Genomic DNA, 13,902 nt, shown 5'->3' with positions numbered 1-13,902 from the left:
GAGCCTGAACAAAGATGGTGGCAGCAACAGAGATAACATTTGAAACGTTTTACGGGGGTGGGGGTGGGGGAACAGTTTTGTGAAATATAAGAGTGGCAAAAATCGTCTGAACTGCTGTATCATTTTATTTCAGATCATATGATTTTCAGTATTATGAGAAGTAAATTATTTAAATATATATTTGACCACTCCACGTATATCCCTGCAAGTTTATTTATGCTAAAATTGGCAAAATACTCTTTTCTCTTTTTTGACAAGCAATGGGGTAGGGACAGGGGTTAGCAAAGAGCCATAAGATGATAAGAATGAACTAGGTTACAGGTTGTCCAATGTCCTGATGTAGTAGGAAAAATACTTTACGTGGTTCGTCCTGGGCTTATTACTGAGCAGTGGTAGAGAGCTCAGCTTTCCAGTTTTCTAATTTAAGGGCCAGACTAAATGTTACCTAACTAAGACTCTCTGTAGTTCTTAAATTTTACTTTTACTGTTTCCTACTATAATCTCTTTTAATGCTTCAGTAGCATTGGTAAATATAAAGAGAAAAGCTATTTTAGAGGCTGCTATAAATTTCTCTTTTTTTTATTACCATTTAACAGGAACTGGAAACAATACAATTCAAAAACTCCAGTCTTCCTATACTGCCCTTATGAGATCTCACATATCCTCACTATTCCAAACCGATTACCAATCCCTCCACCCTAGAATGACATCATGCTAGAGATAACGGGTTTACTTAAGAATGTCTGGCTCCTCTCTTTTTGTTCGACATGAAGAACATGGAGCTAGGACAGAGTTTCATGCTGGTCTGGAGCCTTATCCTTTGTTAATCCTGGTTTTGAGCCATGGTACCAAGCTCTGGGCATGCCACTCACAGGTATTGTAGCTAGGAATCATACTTCCATGTCTCCAATCTATTGCCTAGGTTTTCTGCAGGAATGTACAAAAGTTATAGGCCATAGGAGCACAATTTCGTTATTTTAATGTAATGTCTGACTTCATTCCACAGGAGAACCACCAACGACCCATCCACACCTAAGTGGTTTTGCTCCACGGCAAAACCCACCCAAGCCTTCAGCTATCCCTGTGCAATCCTCCCATCTCTGCTGAAGAGACACCCTTTTTTGCCAGATGAGCTGCATTTCTCATTAGCACTCCCCTCGTGGAGCGCCTGCTACAGTAAATCAAGCGGAACGGAGCTGGCGACAACAGATGCCCATCGTGAGCACACCGCTTGTGAAGTCATCCCGTATGCAGAGGTGACCTAAGCAAGGTGGCGCAAAGGACGCAGCTCGTGAGCCACAGCAGTACCAAATGCACAGCCCGCAGGACCTGCAGACGCACATGGCACACACATACACACGCCATCCCTTCAGTCATCCGGTGCTTCTTGTTTGGGACTATAAAAGGTACCCGTCTCGTAAGCGTGTCTCTGCCTCTTTGAGCTCCAATACGACACAGCGCGAAGCCTGACGACTGGGAATCAGTACTTACCTTCGATCCTCTTCAAAGCTGAAAGGCACATATCCTTCCTGGGAAACTCGAAGGGATTGTTGCAGGTGCGAATGGTGTCACATTCACATTTCCCGTTGATTATATTGCATCCAGAGACAAGGTTCTCGTTGCAGGGTTCAAAACCAAGCAGCTGGTCATCGTCCCAGTTCTCGTCTGTAAAACAATGAACAACCATAGAATATTGCTTGCAGCTTCATTCAAAGGCCTGTCTCTGAAAGCAAAAATGTGCGAAGATGTCAAGATTAACACCGAACACTGACACCTCGATTTATGAAAGGTGGTTTTGGCTGCAATTTGACCAATGAATGAAATCCAGCCTCCGAATAAGTGAGAAAAAGGAAACAGAGCCATACATGTAGACATTAAATAACCACATATACAAACGTGTATGATCAAAACCCACCACTTCTCTTATGTGTTATTTTACAAGGATTCCTGGATTTTATTTTGAATAAAATTACAGGAGACACTTCTGTCAACTTACAAAATGATTCAAAAACACCCACAGTTTTTTGTTGGTTGTTTTTTTTTTTTTTTTCCAGCCCATCTGGTAGAGGCAAGCTTTGGGTTTAAAACAGCTGGCAATTTAATACATCAAGACAGCTAATCAGCATAAAACCTCAGACACCACCAAAGAAGGGAGAATGGATACAGCGGTAAAGGAGTCCTCCAATGCATTTCAGCTCAGATGCTAATGTCCACTGGGCCCAAAACCAAAGCCAGAGAGGACAACAAAACTGAGGGCTACAGCTTAGGGAGAGGCTAAGGAAGTCACACGCTGAAGCTGGGACCAAAATCACTATCCTGGTCATGGAATGACAGGAGTAGACTGTAAGAAACAAAGCAGATTTCAAAATTATGTTCATGGGCTCCAGCTCAGACAAACGAAACACGGAAGAAGCACGACAGAACCATCGGCCAACTCAATCCTGAATGGTATTTCTCACAGCTGAAACACCTCTTACAGGCAATCCGACTATTTATGAGTCTTTGGGTCACTTTATGCATTTCCCCCCTCTTAACATTATCTTTAATAGACACTTTGTCGTACCTTAACTAGGTACTACCTGTTAAATAGTAAACATGTTTCTGATAACCGTATCTAGAGAGAATTTTTTTTAAAGTACTTGAATCTAAGATACCTTAAACCTGCTGCTCACACAAAGGCAGGTATAAAGCTACCCTAAGAATGTGTTTTCGTGGAAGACAGTGTAAACAGATGGCTGTAATTTTTTTTACAGCTAAAATTTTACTTCTGGTGACATCATTAACTTAATGCAAAAGACTGTTCTCCCTTCCTGAAGTAAATAAATTTTTTTGTCAAGGGGTCTTTAGAAAGACATCACTTACAATATAAAGAGCTTCATAGCAATTCTTTGAAAACCTCTTCTGTTCTGATTTCAGGTTCACTTTCTTTTTTTTTTTTTTTTTTTATATTTTATTTATTTATTTGACAGAGAGAGAGAGATCACAAGTAGGCGGAGAGGCAGGCAGAGAGGGGGAGGGAAGCAGGCTCCCTGCAGAGCAGAGCACCCCATGCAGGGCTTGATCCCAGGACCCTGAGATCATGACCTGAGCCGAAGGCAGAGGCTTAACCCACTGAGCCACCCAGGCACCCCCAGGCTCACTTTTTTGATCAAAGTCTCAGCTCTTAGTAAAACGACTTTACAAGTTTAAACAAAAACACAATTAATCTGTTTTAAGATGTTTTCCTGTTTAGCCTATATTTGGTTTTTAGAAATAACATGTAAACCCACAAAGGTACATTCCTACCTTCAAAACAACACTGAAATTACTAAATTATCCTGAAAGGAAAACCAGAAAAGAACATAATTAAAGAACTTGACGTGGAAAAGTGGTTAATAATTTAGGCTTCAGTTATAATACAGAATACATTGGACATATAAACGATTTCCCATCTCTACATTTATTTGTTGAACAAGCTATTAGTACTACTCTCCTAATCGAGTTCAGTGAAATCTGTCATGAAAGAATTTTTGTGATTTTAGATTCAAATCTGTAACTCAAAGTTAGTTCACCCCAAGGAACCTAAAAACTTGAAAGAAATCAAGTAACATTTGAACCACTGGAAAACTAGTCTCTTCTATTTCTCATTTCCCCCATCATATTCAGAGAAGAAATCTTTTTACTCTTGGTTAATCCATCACCAAATCGAGCGGATACTGATTTTTTTTCCCCACAGCAAACCTCCTTTCTTTCCATGAGAACTAGAACTCCCTGAAGACTTCATTCTCCTGAAGGACTGCAACCCTAGTCTCCCTACCACTATCCTCTTGCCTCTCTACTAACTCCCTTCCCCATGCTATCATCAGAATCATTGTCCTCAAAAAATAAACCTGCTCAGTGGTCCTTACCAACAAGAAAAAGCTGGAACTTTCTTAGAGTGGAATAAAAGGTTCTTCATGATAACGGCTTGCACTTCTACAGACTCAGGTTTCACCAATCCCTCACACACCCTAATGCGCTAAGCACCCTGAGATTCTCACTACAAACCCTGAGTAACTACTTCCCCACCCAGCTGCCTACAACACCTCCCCCCTTCTTCCTGTGGTAACTCCTTTTCATCCATCAAGACCCAGTTCAAATGTTACCTCTTTGGGGAAGTTTTCTCCACTATTAGCAGCTCCATTTTCCATGCCCCCTCAGGCAGGTGCACAGACCTCCAGTCTCCTATGGTACTGGCTTTATGTAAGTCAAATTTCCCCACTAGGTAGAGTCCTTGTGCCTAGGAGCCGGGTCTTATCTAACTTTGAACCCCCTTAACCCTAGAACTTAGTTCAGTATTCATTACCTACACATAAGGTACTATAACATGTACACACACACACACACACAAATATGTGTGTATATATATGCTTTTTATATATATGTATGTATGTAAAATTTTTTATATATATGTATGTATGTAAAAAATAGGACTACATATCTAGCCACGAATTTCATCAGTGGTATGGTCAATGCTGCTGTTCATGTGTTTTTTAGGAAGACCATTTTATTTGACTGTGAAATCCGAATTAAAAGGCTGTTGATGCTCTTCCCAACTTCTTCCTGATTCCTGCTTTGTTCCCAGTAGGAGCCTGTGGGCAGCAGCGACAGGCCGATGGAAAGATGCATAGCTAAGCTCGACTGTCCCCTCAAAAAATGCACGGCCACCATGTCCAGTTAGGAAGCAGTGGACTCTGAACCCCAAATGTCTTATATACCTTTTTCTTTTTTGAGAGGAAATCTTTTTAATTCTATGCCCCCACCCTAATCAATACTTCTTCTTCTTGGCAAATAGTTCCCTTAGCAACCGTTGCACTACGGGATCAAGTACAACACTTCTGAGACAAATGCTTTTATGTTTTTCTAATACAGAACATCATACTTTAAAATAATTTAACAGCCAACCAACAGGAACTCAAAGCAAAAATTCAGTGAGGTTTGAGTATAGAAATAAAATCTGAACCCAATAGTTCTGCAGAGAGGGGCTGGCAAATTTGATGTTTTTAAATCTCTCTTAAGTAAATCCATCTGTGCAACGCAAAGACGAAGGCTTTGATTCTCTGAATCCTGATTTCTCTCCTTGGATTGGTCAGGGGGTAAAAAAAAGGAGTTACAAACAGGAGTACTGCCCTTTAAATATTTATTTCAAGTAGTCTTTTTTCCCCAGTACTCTCCAATCAAGATAAAGTCTCCAGCCAGAAGAGACAACTGAGATACCTCTGCAACTATACTTTTAAGTTTGTAACTTCTGCAAGACACGAAATCGGGACGTTGAGCTATTTTCTCTCAATGTAAGATGAGAGAAATCTAATAATTTCAAGTATGAATTAAAATTCATGTATGTTTGAGTATGTCCAAATGTGTTAAGTCCCTCAGTGAGGAGACAGTCATACAGAACTGCTGCCCAGACAGCTCCACTCGGAGGCTTGGAAGACATCCCGAGACGTGGTGCTCTCCACCATGAAACACAGTCACCTCACACACACTTCCCATTTCGTCCCCCAGAACGACAGTACGAGATGCGAATCAAGGGTAATGAGGGGCAGGAGACATATGCGATGACTGGCGGTTGGTGCCGCCGCCTCCCTTCACGCTGAGATAGCAGCAGCGTGACCACCACTGCCTTTGAAGCCCCAGTGCAAAGGATGACACACAGAATAAAAGAAACACTTTAATACTGCCATGAAGACAGTCTGGACCTCACAGACTACCTGAAAAGGTCTTGGGATCTGCCCCCAAGGGGCTGCTGTTGTAAAGAGCATGTCTTGCTGATACACCTGGGCCAAGGCAGCACGGGATCCAGAAGTAACAAAGGTCATGGGGTACCTCTTCTCCTAATGCTTACCCTAAACCACAGACATGTGTCCTCATGGGGATTTAGCTGCTACGTAATCAGGGGGGGAAAGGAAAATGAAGTTAATAAAATGCAAACGTTGTGTTGATTCTTACATGATCTTTCTCAGCACATTAATGCTATGAAAAGATCAAGAGCAAGTGTTCTCACAATGAAAGGAAAAGTCTGAGCAATAATGAACACTTTAATTAAAAGCTGATAGTCTTCTTTAAATTCCCTCCTCTGGTGCAAGAAATGACGGCTCTAGTGAATGAACTTTCCATGACATTCAACTACCCAGGGAGGCTGCAAACGCAAATGCAAAAAACTAGAGATATTTCCCCTGTATTTAAACATCATGATGAAGAAACTACCCTTAGATTTGGGGTTCAATTCGGATGAGCCTGGTCTCCATTATAGGTGAGTGTCCTCAAGCGTGACTCTGCCCTGAAGGAAGCAGTAGGGGTGGGAGGTAAGGCTGCGAAGGGTGCACTGTCCAGGCTCCAGGTGCAAAAGCTACGGGTGGCTTACCGTGGTCAGTGTTTTCATTTGGATTCTTATTGTCTATATCTACCTCTCTGTATACAGTTCCGTAGGTTTTGAGTGTCCTACCCCTACTCCTATCTTTCCCCATTCCTCTGTTTTTAGTGTAGTAAATGATTGTGCAGAAGGCTGGTTTTTGTTTTAAGAGCACACATGTGGTGCCAAAGCAAAAACACCTGTTCTTCCAACAGCCACATTCAGTCTCATCCTGCACAAGGCATCTTCCAGTTTTCTCAATGGTGCCTGACATTCCTTCCTTCCGCATGTTACACTGATGATTTTAAATGCCAGGGCGAGTTAGGAGCTTCAATCCCAAGGGCAGGACGGGGAGGAGGATGTGGGGGCAGAGGGGTCGCAGAAGATGTGCGGAGTCATCCGACTCCAGATCTGGGAAGCAGCTCTAGGAACCAGCCGTGGCAGCTCTGGCCTGACTGGTCCTGGCTTCCACCTCTCTGCCCTTCAAAATATCTTTCCATCCGCATGCTGGTGTCTGAAATTCCACTAATATGTAATAAAACATTTCAGGTGTGACTGCACTTACTGGACACGTTACTGTGTCTTCATCTCAAATCTCTTGACTTCCTGGAGGCACAGGCATCTGTATACTCAAAGCCTTACCTTTTCTACCCTGTATCAGCTTAGGTTAATGGAGTTTACTCTAAACCAAGATAGAGCTGCACCCCATTATGTGGCAATCCACTTACCAGAAATATGCTATAGCAGATATTAAAAGGCAAGAAACAAATTCACAGTACACACTCAGAAGCTCACAGTAATGGAATTCTGTTGGCAGAGGAGAAGCTTCTGGGAATATATATCAAATTAATTCTCCAGCTGTTCACATATCCCTGTGGCTACAGTAAGATGCAAACAGCTAATACTGGCATTTCTTTCCATGCCAGCCCAGAAACTCCAGTGTAATGTAAAATTGCTGCTCTTAACTCCCCCAGCTCCTGGCTGGCTGTTATCAGGCATTCATTTTGCTCAAGGAGGAATCCAATGCTGTGAGCTTTCATTCTCTCTGCTTTAAGCTTAAGGCGGATGTTCCAAAAGCCAGTGCTTCCCTCTCCCTCTCTTCCTGGTGCTGTAATCAGTGCAAAGCAGGAAGGGCAAAATTATGGTTATCAGTAGAAATGATTCATGTTACAAAAATCTGTTTTACAGGCATTTCCACAAAGTGAAACTATGTTAAGCATATGTAACTGTATACCAGAGTGGACAGGCCCTGGCTCTAAAACAATGGGAATGCTAAAATGTGCTCACAAATATTTTTTTGAAGACCGACTTCTTAAACTGATGCAAATCTCTAAATTTAGAGCAAACAACCATGGCCACTGACTCGTATTATGTCCAAATGGGAAATTCTCTGAAAAACAAACAGGACTGATCCAATTTACTAAATCAATTTATGGTAAATGTATGTTCCACTGCTATAATTTTTGTCAGACACCTTAGCAATACATCTAACGGAAGAGGTCCAAAGATGAACTACGGAATGCAAATTCACTCAGCCATCCAACCAACCATTCTTCCTTCCTATCATCTGGTCCTCAGATTGTGGTCTCTATTAGATACATCAAGAACTGAGCAAGGTGCTAGGAAGCAGGAGTTTGCAGTACAATTTTCTGCCATTCTAATCAAAATCACAAGTGTTAGGAATAAAATAATAATTTCCTTTTTGATAGCAGGAAGCTACTAGGAACAGACAGGAGCTAAAGACAAGGCAAGAAGTATCTTTAGAAGCAAGGAATTCATGGAACAAGAAGAGAAGTGCAGAGCCTGGGACTACAGGACCCAGTTCCCCTATGTTGCAATTCTGCCTAAATTAGGAACTATCTGTCTTAAATTGCATATAGAAAAACGGACAGCCCAGACATCTGTTCTCCTCATGGACAGTGCCTGACCCAGGAGACCACAGACTAGTGCCTGGCCCTAGTTCTGTCATTAGTTTGCAGAGTAACCTTGAACATGGCATTTAGCCCTTAAGGCTTCAATTTTTTTATTAACAAGGATGTCGAGTGGACAATTCATGAGGTCCCTTTAGACTTTGCGCTCATGTTTCCTTGACTCTGCCATCCTGGATGACACTGTCCAATGTTAACAATTTATTGGGAACAGTGTCAGAGAATCACACACTTGTAGTGGTCATGGTTTAAATTTAAAATAGTTCCTTATTTATCAGACCCCTATGAGGTTTGGAGAACTGTCACAAGGCACAGGAAGGCAAGCCAAGGGTGCTTTTACTATAACAAAGATCACCTTGCAGGACTTTTCTAACACCTCGGTCCTAGAGGATTTACTCTAGCTGAGTTCTCAATATATTAAAACAGGATTGGCCATGAATTTATTTAGAACTAATGAAGTTTTGTGTCATTATACAATTGTCTCTACTTCTATACAGGTTTAGAAATTTCTATGATAAAAAGTTTTTTGTTTGATTTTTAATGGGAGGGGATTACAGGTAAAGTAACCAAATACTTAAAAAGGAAGAACAATAGAAATAGCCATCAACATTGCTGGGAAACAGGGAAGGCACCCTTTAAAGGGAAATTTCACAGGAAATGAGGTTAAAAAAAAGGAAAAAAAAAAAAAAGAGCAAAGCATTCAGCTGAAGAAATTAGAAAAAGAGCAACAGAGCAAGTCCAAAGAAACAAGAAAGGTGGAAATCATAAATGTAGGAGGGAAATCAACATAATAGAGATAAAAGTAACACAGGTGATTAACAAAATTAAAAAGTGGCTCTTCAGAAAGGTTATTAAGACATCTCATAAATGGCTTATGATTAACACTCCTGTATAGCAGGTCAACTCATCCAGGTACTGTGATGTATAAATATATAGAAACATATATATAAATATATACAGTTAATATACATGTATTAGATGTATACATTAATTTATATATAATACATACATCTAATATATGTATATTAAATGTATATATTAATTAATATACATAATATATATTAATATGTATATTAGACATATATATTAAGATTTTTTATTTATTCGTTTGAGAGTGAGCAAGAACGAGAAAGAGAGAGAGAGCAAGAGCAGGGGAAAGGGCAGAAGGAGAAGCAGGCTCCCCACTGAGCAGGGACTCACTACCAGGACCCTGGGATCATGCCTGGAGCTGAAGGCAGACGCTTAACCAGAGCTAGCCAGCTGCCCCTATAAATACATTTTTAAAATCAGTTTCTCTTTGGTGGTTTCACCAGGAAGTTACTCAAAGTCGGACATTAAATGGTTATATTTTGGGAATTTTTTAAAATAATGAAGGTATTCGATTGCTCATGGCAATGTTTCCTGAGCTGTAATTACTTTGTACCCTACGTTTTAAAACTCAACTCCCTTATATTTCCCCTGCTTTGAGCCTAGATCTCAGTATTTTTTTAAGGAAACTCTCACGCCTTCTCACCCAGCCCATGTTGGGCAGTGCGGGGCTGGCCTTCCATTCAGGCACAGGTCATTATTGAGCAACACAGTCTTCTCTTGAGCTTGAGTGTCTATTAAAACATGTAACTCCCCATTTCGCCAAACTTCAAAGAACACTGGTTTTTAGCTATCAAATATACTGCTGCTTGAAAGCTAATACATCTTGTTCGAGGGAAATAATATCTCGAAGAAATGCCTAATTGTGTCACATTTCCTCTCTTCCCCTAGATACTCTGAAAGCCAGCTGCAGATTAAGCCCAGTAATCGGCCATCTCTAGGTTCACAAGGATCTGTTCTCCTACACAGGTACGTTAATATAAAACACACAGTGGGGATGTTATAAGAATAGCCCGGATAAACTTCCTAAGGAGATGGGAGTTGGGAAGCAAGGTCTCCAAAACAAAGTTCAACATCCTCCCAGCCAACTCTTGGGCATGGAAGACCAAGCCTGCTTAGATTTGACCCGAACCCACTTCTTCAGCTCCCCTCTTCCATTCCTCCCCACTTGCTCCCCAAGACTCAAGTGCTCAATGCCTACGTGCTCCCGAGCTCCCTAAAGGACCCAGGTGGTTTCCTGACTCCCCAGCTGTGCACAGACTGTTCTCTCCGCCTAGAAAGCTGCTTCTCCTGACTTGCTTTGAAAGTTTCTATTCAGTTATTAATGTTTTCTCCAGGTATCACCCGCTCCATAGGGACGGAATTAAGCATTTCCTCACCATGGGACGGCTACTGTATACCTATTAAAATCATTTCGCTATGGCAGTATCATGAAATCGCTCATCTAATCTCCTCTACCAGAAAGTGGGTTCTTGGAAGCTAAAGATCTAGCGTTTCTCTTCTTCTCTTTTTATCATTGTGACTTTAGGTCTTGGCAAATAGGGTTTAACAAAATAAATACCTGTGAAGGAAGTGAACGGGAATGGGTTAGAGAACAAGAGTTCTTGTTTTCTAGTGCCAAACTTTTCTAGGAAAGTCGGTTTGGTGATAGGGGAAGAAACATCTTTGGATATCAGTCTTCCCGATATTAAAACATTAATACTACCTCAAATTTTCTTTTAACCTCAACATTGTATTAAACAAAACTTCCACATATCAATAAATATTTATGACATGTTGAGTGAATGAGTATACCTCAACTATGTTAGGTAAATAAATAATAATAAACTATTATCTCTCTTTCTTCGACTTCCGTCTATCACAACCATAATAAGATAATGTGACACAAATTAATGCTTCTTGCCAGAAAGGTACTTGTGGCTATGAATAATGCACAGTCTCATTTTATAATTATTAATGTATGCTCTAACCTAAAATCTGTTAGTCAAATGACCGAGAGCAAAACAGAAGACTAGATATGGGAATGCCTTTTTTCTTGATTGCACTCATCCAAAAGTGTGAACCACTAGAATGAAAAGAAGAAATGTGACCAGAATCTCAAACAAGAACAAAACGAACACGGCGTTCTGAAAATAAGCTCTTTGACGAAGATATATTTTCCATCATACTAGCTGAACAGTTAGCACAGGTAACGCCTTCTAGGTCAACAGAAGTGGAGTTGCTAGAGGACCCTTGGAAACATCAGAACAGAAAACCCAACAACATAAACATGATCTCAACTACACCATCATCCCGGAAACAAGGGTTTCTTTGCTACGGCAACGATGCCCTCACAAAGAGGAGTCCTCCTGAGATTCAAATGGTGATTATTTTAAAAGGTGTAGAATCCTTTCAGGATAATAATTTCATGAAATCGGTTTAGCAGTCACTTTGTAAGGGCTGTTTTTATAAATCAACCTGAGCACTGCTGTGAACTTTACCTTAATAATTTATCTGACTTTTTGAAACTAAGTCAGGTAGAAGAAGAGAATGAATGCGCAAGATTAATTCCAATGACTTTATTTCTCATCCTTACCACTAACTCTAGTACTGTTCTTAAAGGAAATACCATCCCTAAATACTGCACCTAAAAGTGTAAACCTTTAACTTTTTTCATAAATCAAATTTATCTCTATATTTGATCTTATTTTTATTACTACAAATGCCAAGATCTCCTGCTACCTGGTCCTGGCAACAAAGCACAACCTGCCAGCAATATTCGATGAACATTGTTTTGCATGCTTGGTTTACAACTTCCTACTGTTACCTGGTTTCATCAGAAGTGAAAGTTTGCTGTGTATGTCTACATCTTTTTTATTCTTAAAACACAAATCCTCATTGCTACAATATGTGTATGTGGGAAGTAGAGCTATAAATCAGAAATGAAAATCAGAGAGACAACTGTGGCCTAGAAGAAACCTCATGCAACACAGGGCCTGTCTGATACACTGATTTCTGAAGGCACCAAGTCCTTGAAATCCATCCTAGAAACTCTCTACCTAAAAGCAAATGTAGATTAGGGGACAATGAAAAGCAGGACTCCTGCCTTAGGGTAGGTCGGGAAATGAACATTAGTATCTTGGGAGTTACGATGATTTACAGAGCCATGATTTAATCCCCAAGATTCATGTGAAATAGACCACGTGACGTGAATATAACAAGAACACAGAAGATGAAGAAACTTTAAGAATGTGTTTGAAGACGTATTTGCACATTTCTCATAAAACTGGAGTTTTCTTGGTGTAGTAATTGGACCCCTACGCCTAACAGGCACCAAGCTCTGAGTCACTGGGTACTTGGGTTTGGGAATCTCAGTGATGACAATAGTAATGACTACCAACACTATCCAAAAAAAATAATAAATTTTTTTAAAGATTTCATTTATTTATTTAAGAGAGAATGAGGTGGGGGAGGGGCAGAAGGACAAGGGAGCCACACGGGACTCCATGCTAGGACCCCAGGATCATGACCTGAGCTGAGGGCAGATGCTTAACCGACGGAGCCACTCAAGCACTCAACACTATCCAAAAATCTTTACTGGCTCCCACCAGCCCACAGTCTCACGTCTGACCCCTCCCACTGATAAACCAGGCCTGTGCCCAGCACCAGCTAACCTCCCACTGCACCGGCGGAACCTCCTATCTTACCAGTCCAAGGAAGCCTTGGGGCCTGGGCACTCATGTCACCAAATCCGGAACGCCCATCTCCTGGTTTGTGCCCCCCCACACCGCAACCACTCCCCCAGGTCTCTGATCACACCCCATTTCTCAGTGAGACTTTCCAAGGCCACTTCATTTAAAACGTGTCCAATGGTCCCTGTTCTCCTTCTCTGCCTTATTTTTCTGCACAGCACCTAACTTCTTCTGGCATGGTATAAGTTTTATGACTAATTTTGCTCACATTTTCTATGTCAGAAAGCTCCAGGCTGGCAGGGATTTATCTGTCTTGCTCACGTCTGAACAGGGCTTATACACAGTAGGTCCTCCTCCACAAGTACTTACTGAACCCATCAGTTCTATCAGTAGACTGTGCACATCCACTCTGGTGGGCCTTGGCTGATTCGGTTTCCTCTGGGAAGGCAAGGCACCATCTTTCTTCCCCCATTCACCTGGAAATCTGATATTACCTTACTGGGCTCAACTGGTACCTTCTCAGAGTTGACTTGATTTTCTCCCACCTACAAACCCTTCACTTATCCCCAGGCACTGCAGCTGCTTGTCCACAGCTAGATTGTGAGCTTCCCAGGGGGCAGACACAGCGCCTTCCAGATTTCCACAGTCACTCCCTGCTGAGATGAGCTGACGGCACACAGCAAGCCCCACGCCCCACTTGCTGAATGGAGAAATGAATGGTAACCTGGAGAAGGTGGCTGGCACGAGCGGACCTTCTGTACTAACAATCTCGTGTGAAAGAAGAGAGCGGCAGCTTGAAAGATGCTGTGCGGGTATCTAAGATTCCGGTTTGCTTATGTTTGTCAATACTTAATGCATTTATCTGTAACATTTATATTCATAGATAATAACCTTCTAGAATGTGTGAGGTGCAAAAAAAAAAAAAAAAGAAACTATACAATAATTCATGCCCACCAGGGACTTAGGAAGCAGGCAAAACATCTTTTCAAACATTGCAGTGTCAAAATTATAGAAAAAAGTTGATCTATCTCTACGTTTTAAAGTAAAACACATGCATGCATAAACA

The 13,902-nt window shown here is 41.2% G+C and overlaps 1 protein-coding gene across 6 annotated transcripts in view; it reads right to left on the bottom strand.

The window, feature by feature from the left end:
* The window catches only part of CRIM1 (cysteine rich transmembrane BMP regulator 1), a 189,020-nt gene that overhangs the window by 148,039 nt on the left and 27,079 nt on the right, over positions 1-13,902 (bottom strand). For 5 of the 6 annotated variants that reach the window (XM_059188639.1, XM_059188637.1, XM_059188638.1 and 2 more), the window contains exon 2: positions 1,492-1,665. The exons of the other annotated variant lie outside the window; for it this stretch is intronic. In XM_059188639.1, coding sequence (XP_059044622.1) covers positions 1,492-1,665 — 174 coding nt within the window. The remainder of the gene's footprint in view (positions 1-1,491; positions 1,666-13,902) is intronic. 6 annotated transcript variants of the gene reach the window in all.

Source organism: Mustela lutreola, chromosome 9 (assembly GCF_030435805.1).
Source record: "Mustela lutreola isolate mMusLut2 chromosome 9, mMusLut2.pri, whole genome shotgun sequence".
Classification (NCBI taxonomy): domain Eukaryota; kingdom Metazoa; phylum Chordata; class Mammalia; order Carnivora; family Mustelidae; genus Mustela; species Mustela lutreola.
Note: the sequence above shows the minus strand (reverse complement) of the source record. Positions and strands in the feature narration are given on the sequence as shown.